The 7467-nt window shown below is 33.5% G+C and overlaps 1 protein-coding gene across 1 annotated transcript in view; it reads right to left on the reverse strand.

Moving 5' to 3' along the window:
- The window catches only part of LOC106688246 (transient receptor potential protein), a gene marked incomplete at its 5' end in the record, with an annotated part of 45360 nt that overhangs the window by 11711 nt on the left and 26182 nt on the right, over positions 1-7467 (reverse strand). The window contains 2 exon segments of the mRNA XM_024360613.2: positions 1205-1400; positions 7001-7124. Of these exon segments, the coding sequence (XP_024216381.1) occupies positions 1205-1400; positions 7001-7124 (320 nt within the window).

A 7467-nucleotide genomic window follows, 5' to 3' on the forward strand; every position in this document is an offset into this window, starting at 1 on the left:
AAATAATATAAATACATTAATATATGAATACATTTCAAAAGTAATACCGGTACGGGGAACCCCCAGTCGGGCTTAGAAACCCCGAGCCCCGTACACGGCAATAGGGTGCAACTGGAACGAGTCAAAGAGGAAACAAAGAGGTGCCAAAGGTTCAAGTAAAGGTAATTAAACCAAAGGCTGCTAAAGAAGGGAAAGTCCCACTGCCCAATAAAGAGGGAGGTACAGAGATTCACGAGATGTTAAATCCAATTAGAAAGATAAATTTTAAGGAACATAAGAGGTTGTTAGAAAAGTAGTAACAGCTTCTGTGGGGTAAAGGAAGGTAGAATTTATGTAAAAAAGAAGTAGAGTATGAATAATATGATGACGAAAGAAATTTCAGGTATTGATGAAACATTTAGCGGTGATGAGAGTGAAGATGAGGAAACAGATGAAGAAGGTTGAATGCTCACTCTTAAAGGGATTTGATAAAGGCTAAGAGGGTACTGCGAAAACGAAATTTCCGGATGAGCTCAGGTCAGTTATATAGTATGCGTTTTAAGACATGTAGGTACTGGTAAAACCAAAAAAATATTAGTTAAGGTACAAGGACAAACATATAAGAGCCTGATCAACTCTTGTCTACAGGAGCTACTAATGTACAAATCGAAACAATCAGAGAACAACATTAGCAGATAGATCATGAATCAAAAGAAACGGCTATTCTCAATGAGGTGGGATACTTATCTCGGATTCGAAGTTTCAGCCGAAGCATTTCAAAATAAAGAAGAAAAAGAAAAACCAATAATGGAACATCCAAAACCTCAGGACATGTAAAGAAACGATTTATGGAGACTTCTAGGATTACGGAGCGGTGGACTGTATTGGCCCAGAAAGATGAATCTATTGAGGATGAAGGACCTATTTTAGCAATTCATGATAACTAAACGAAACATAGGCAGTTGCTCAACTACTGGATTAATGTTATCATCTACTATACCTTTTGTATAAAAAAATTAATGATATTATCAACAATCAACTCATATTTTTGAAAAAGTTTGTTCTGGTATAACCCTCAGAGAAGGCAATCCTACTGTCTTTATTATTAATATTCTGTATAATAAAAATCGTAAAGAAGACTCAAGCCGTTTATTAAGGGCTAAGTTAACAGTAATAAATGCAACTTATTTCTAGAACATCAAATTTTCTATATATACAGACTTACCGAAATGATCTGATAAGAATTAGACATCATAGCGATAAGCATATTAAGGAGGACAATGATGTTGATGACAGAATATGATCCGAACATGAGTAGAGCCCAAAATCTTGTGAATCCTTTTATACCCGTCAGTTCGAAATTGGTCAAATCGACAAGACCAAAGCTAGCCCAGAAAAGTGATTGCGATGTCTCGAACAAACTGCAATACAGAAGAAATTCATTTTACTTGTAGTGTTTTTTAAATATTTAATCCGACTTATTTAGGATATTGTGGTTAATGATATACACAATACTTTAGATAAAGGTATAGTGTAAGAAGCGAATAAATAATAAAACATAATTTTTGATGCATAGTACCCTTCATTCTTTGTATGCTAATTACTTAATTGAAACTGGATAATGATTTTACATATTCATCTGAATGAAAGAATACCTCATTACTGTTTTTGAGATTTAGATTTATATATTTTTACAGACTCATATATCAAATACACAGATTGGAGAAGTTTCGGTGTTGTATGAAATGTTGAATCTGAATTTTCAAAGGAATCAGTGTAAGGTAAAATTGACTTCAGATAGTGCTACTTAATATTGATAACACCGATTTTGTATTTATTTGCCAATTTTCACAACATAATAAAGATTTTGATCAAACTAGTCTTATCAATGTGAAATTAAGTGGAGTTTAGTATCACATAGCATCTAGGGCTTAAGTATCACAAACTCGTAGTTACCATTAAAATCTTCATAAATTGAACATTTTTAGTTTTACATACCAACATACCAACATACCAATATATATAGCAAGGAGAAGTATTAGGAAGGAAAATTTAGAATTTGAGTTTAAACAAAATATAAGTTCTATGGTCCACTTAGTCCGAAAAACATGTCTCGTAAAATGATATGTGTAAGTCTGTAGGTGTAAATGTGAATCATAATGCACGAAAATTGCATATTTAAGGTAAATATATTGCTGGGATGTTACATTAAAGTTTTCTATAAAATTGACTTTTCGGAAGTGCAACTTAATGTCACCGATTTTATACTTATTTACTAATTTCTGGAACACAATAATGATTTTGATTAAGCTCGTCATATCATTATGAAATTAAGTTGTACGTAGTATCATACAGGTTCTAGGGTTTTAGTAGGACGTTTTCATATTTTGCTGAGATTTAAACTATGGAAATAGTGTTTCCCAATGTGTGAAAACATAAAATAAGAGTTATGAGCAAGCAATCTGAATATGTTACTCACATTAAGTGAACGCTGTAGAAGAGTAGGAACAGTATTACATTATGATAATAATACAATCTTCAATCATCTAAATCATATTAAAAAAATATTCGATTTTTAAGAACTGTTCTCGTATCAACAAAACGAATAAATTATTATTATTATTACACTGAATGTCGAGAATCCCTTCCTCACTTCAACCCAATTGCATCTTTTGTGAGTTACCCCTCTCTACTAGATATCCCATATGAATTTTAGGCTTCTTACGAAGCTCAATAATTCTTTTGGGTATGTTCTAGAAATGTCTTCAGGTTCCATTCTACCCTGCCCCAAATACTGTAGTCTTCGAAAGGCAAGGGCTTCACATTCACACAGAATGTGCTGTGCCTTTTCTTCGTCTTCCATACATAGACGACAGGTGGAATCTTCCACCAGTCTCATCTTCTTAAGATGATATTTTAAGGGGTAGTTGCCCTTGAGGAGTCCTGTTATCGTCCTCAGTTTATTTCTAGTAGGGTTAAGGTAAAATTTTGCCTTTTCCTATGATATTTCAATAAAGAGCTTGGATTGCTTCATGCCTGGTTTCAATGTCCAGTATGTTTCCTTCTCTTTATGTTCCTAGGAGTCAACCACCTTCCTGATTGCACTTCCAGATATGTTGCAATATGGCTCACGGCCAATAAGCATCATTTCTGATCCCTTCCTTGCAAGGGTATCTGCCATCTCGTTTCCTTCAATCCCCTCATGTTCTGGGGTCCACATCAAGTTGAGTTTATTGCATCTGGCAAATTCTTTTAGTCTTTCCAGACAATATCAGACTAGCCCTGCCTTTATGGTATAAGACATTATTGCCTTTAAAGCAACTTGGCTGTCTGATATTATATAAATGTTTTTTCCTTTTGGGTTATTTTTAATGTTTTCTAATGCCGCTATTTCTAATGCTTGTATTTCAGTTTGTAATATAGTTGGGTGTATTCCCATTCCAACTAATACATACAGTGCGACCTAAACTCTTTTAAAACGCAATTAATAATTAATAAAGTCTTTGTATTTTTCTTTATGACTCTAAGTAAGCATGCCAATATACAATATTTTTCCTTGACCAAAAAATTGTATTCTTCATCATAACACTCAATTCACTTATAGTGGTCTCTATTCCCAATACTGCCACCAGTCGATGGTATGTAGATTCCCAAGTTCGATGGTATTATTTGGTGAGCCAGAGGAATCTTTTTTTGTTTCTCAGTTGGCTCTATAGACTTAGTAGATCTCAGGCCGCCCGAACCAGCCTTCTCCACTCCAGCCTGTATTGGGCTACTGCTTTTTAGTTTGCTGCAAGCAGATCTTTCACATCTTTGTCGATTCTGTCTATCTGGTTTTTGGCTCCCTACGTTGTCTCTTATCAACTACACTGTATTGTTGTGCAGAGGCGTCCTAATGGATTATTGAGATATTGACTGACCAGTCACTGCAAGCAGTTCACTGTTAGTTCTCCTCTTCCATCTGTTAAGGTTCTGATCCCAGATCGCTCCTGTAACTTAACATGAATTAAGTAACTACTATATTACGATTATAGACATAAATGTAACTGTTCTGCAATCTTCTCGAGACTGATTAAACCCCGTTCCAAATATAACGTAGGAAAGGTTAGGTTTCGTTTCCTAGGAATCTGGGTCATTACTAATACAATTGCCACCATTTCACAATAAACGTATTATTAATTTATTCACACGGTTCACATGATTGTTATATGTAGTTACTAATAGCTATTCCTTTCGTTTTTAATCACTACATTATTAGTATTTCTTTCATAACAGCTTGCAATGTTTTTCTTCACTACAATTTTCAAATAAATTTAGCTGGCTTGGGAGCCTTCTTTTTTCCAGCTAGCTTGAGCCATTCTCATCACGTAGCCATTTAAGCCTATTTGTCTCAACATTAGAGGGTTGTGTGGACCTTTTGCTGACACGCTCGGATTACCACGGTATGCTCCAAAATGGTGAAGTTCATCTCTAAGACCGTATAAACCCCATCCAATCTATGATTCTATATTTTATCCAACTAGAAAGAATTTCCAATAAATAATGCATAGCTGTTATTCTTACAAGAAAAAAGTTTTCCCTAATGTTCCATCAATTTGATAAACTACACACTTAAGCATTTAAAATATGCCACAAATCTTCAAGTTTTTGATGTCTGCCCTATTAAGGTCCCATTCTAGTAACAGTTTTGAGTAAACCATATTAAACGCCAATCTCCATCTTTTTTTTATACCCAATATATACATTTTATTATCCAATTGGTTAAAATTTCTCATTTTTGACTTTCTCTTACCGGATATATAGAATGTATATTAAATGGAAGTACACATAAGAAGTCGAGGGATATACACTTTTCAGTTTAAATAACCAAATCCCGAAAAATGGTCTGCGTATGTGTGAACAGCTAAGCTAAAATTGGAAAGTCATACGAAACTTTCATATTTAGGGCATATGCATGCCCAGAATGTGACAGGAAATTTTCTATTAAAATCTACAAAAAAAAAAAAAAAAATACCACTTTAGAGATTCGATTTTACACTTTTTTTTTTTTTTATAATTTTCCCTAAAACAACTTTATCGAATTTGATTTTTTTTTTCATTGGGGTGACAGACCGTGGAGGTCAAAGGCGTTTCCAGACGTGGTTTTCATAGGGTGGGTCCGTCACTCCCACGCCTATTTTTGTGAGTGCCACCCATTGGCGAGCGGGCCTCACAAATGCCCGGGGTTGTGTGTGAGCATTGCATAATTTTTTGCCTGAAAAAATCCCGGTTAGTGGCGGGATCGAACTCGCAACCAGCTATGGGTTGGCAGACAGGCGCGTTACAACGCTGCTACCGTCACCCCCCGAATTTGATTAAACTCGGCAAATTAATACAAAATTGTGTGAATTTTAGTATCAGATAAGCCTTACCCTCATAGAAATAGTCTAACAGGGCTTAACTAACGAATTTTGAAAACACTTCCAGTATAGTAACTTTAATTTTATTTGTTTGCAATAAATAGCCAGTTCTCCTTGTTAAAGAATAAGTAATGAACAAACAAAATCAATTAAAGAATTTGATGAATAACTAAAAGAGAGATAAGTAAAATAGAGACAGGAATACAAATTGGAAAAAGCCGAAACTGTCCGATCTCACTCATTTTTACATTGCTCCGTTATTCTTTGTTAAACTCTTGTAATCATGACTAAAAAAAAAAATTGATATTTGTGATTTTCACCTCAAGAAACCTTAAAATACAGATATTTTTAACAAAAGAAAGTCGTGTGATGCCAGCACCGCACCAGATTTATTTTTACAGATCTGTAGATCGTATATGCCTACAATAAAAATGTAATAAACTTTTAAAATATAGTTTCACGTTAAACATATGGGCATAGTGTGGCTCAGACAGTTTTTTATTTAATAATAACTCAGAAAAAAGAAACAGCTACAATAAAGTTGTTTATATTAACAATTGTGTTAATTAACCGTATTCCTAGTTAATTTAAGTACATTCAATTGTTTGGTGAAATACTTTAATAAAAAAAATGTTATTTTTTACATCGCGTAAATAGTTAGTTTAATTTAATATCAATAATAAAAATCTTTTTCCCTTTTTGACTGGGTTAGTAGAGTTGACAATGCCCAGCCAATGTCTGATACAAGTAGTGATGTAGGATTCCCAGTGAGTCCAGAATAAAGGTTCCCGCCATACTCTGAAACTGGTTCCTCTCATTACCCAGCTCCTTCAAAACATTACTGATTGTGAGAGGTTCCTCTACTTCCAAACCATAGCCCTTTAACTCAAAATCGTCTTTCACCAAATTCTAATAAAATAAGTAATATAAATAATGTCCCCCTTTTTCTACCTGTGTCTTGACACTCAGATCTTGATTGTGTGAAATCAATTATCATGGGATCCACTATAAATGCTACCTTTTCATTCGTACTAAACGCTAGAATGTCTACAAACCTTATAGAGTCCTCTATATCTACGTAATACGATTCTTAGAAACATGAATCTTCAGCAATTTTCCTTTACAAGTAAAAAGATTTTTTTTTTCAAATACTTGAGCGGATAGTTTTTTTAATAAATCCGCATTTAAGCCCAGTCGGACTTCAAGGAGGATAAGACCTATTTGATAATAATGTACCCTTAATGATACAAGGATTTGCCGAATTTAATTAAAATCGTTTGACCGTTTTTGTGAAAATCGGGAAAAATACGTGAATAAAAGAATACGTGAAAAATAATTTTTATATAGAGTGTCACTTCCGGTCAGTTGATTTTATCAAAAAAGTTGCAGTCACAGCCTTACCTTTAATATATAATTTTAGTTTTGTACATTTGTTTTTTTTTAGCTAAGCTGTCCACATACTTACACTGACCGTTATTTCGACTCTGAGAACCTCAAAATGGGTATTCCCATCGAACTACAAGAATTCGTAAATTTTCACGGTCCCAATACTTTCCCTTATTATGTATTTCATGTAGAGGAAAATGAAAGTAAATGTGGGCTTGGCTTAGGAATGAGCTTACTTAGCAAATCTTCTCCAAATCGAGCACGCCCTTTCTTGAGTATCAAAATCTGCAGGACCGTCACTGTGATGATAACATTTTGATTTTTCAAGATCTGCATAGTACCACATTAGTTGATTCAAACCTTTAGGGAAAAAAAAAAGAAATGAATCAATCTTTCAGTATATAAAGTAAAATAATATTTCTAATCTAATCGAAAGTAAAAAATAATTCTGTGTTAAAACTATATTGTATTGTGTACCTCCGGATCAATATAATAAAGAAATAAGAATGTTAAAAATGTTTGTAAAATAAATTATAAATAAACCATAATAATTTTTTATATTAGATTATTTTACTGATGATCTAAGACTGTTTTTTTTATGAACTAAAAATCAAAATATACAGCAAGATGTTTTGAGATACGAAACGACTTAGTAGAAATATTCAAGTATTTTTTACGTCAAGGCCTTAACCAAAATTAATTA

The sequence above is a fragment of the Halyomorpha halys genome, unplaced genomic scaffold (genome assembly GCF_000696795.3).
Source record: "Halyomorpha halys isolate HHAL.00 unplaced genomic scaffold, Hhal_1.1 Scaffold1088.1, whole genome shotgun sequence".
NCBI classification, from domain to species: domain Eukaryota; kingdom Metazoa; phylum Arthropoda; class Insecta; order Hemiptera; family Pentatomidae; genus Halyomorpha; species Halyomorpha halys.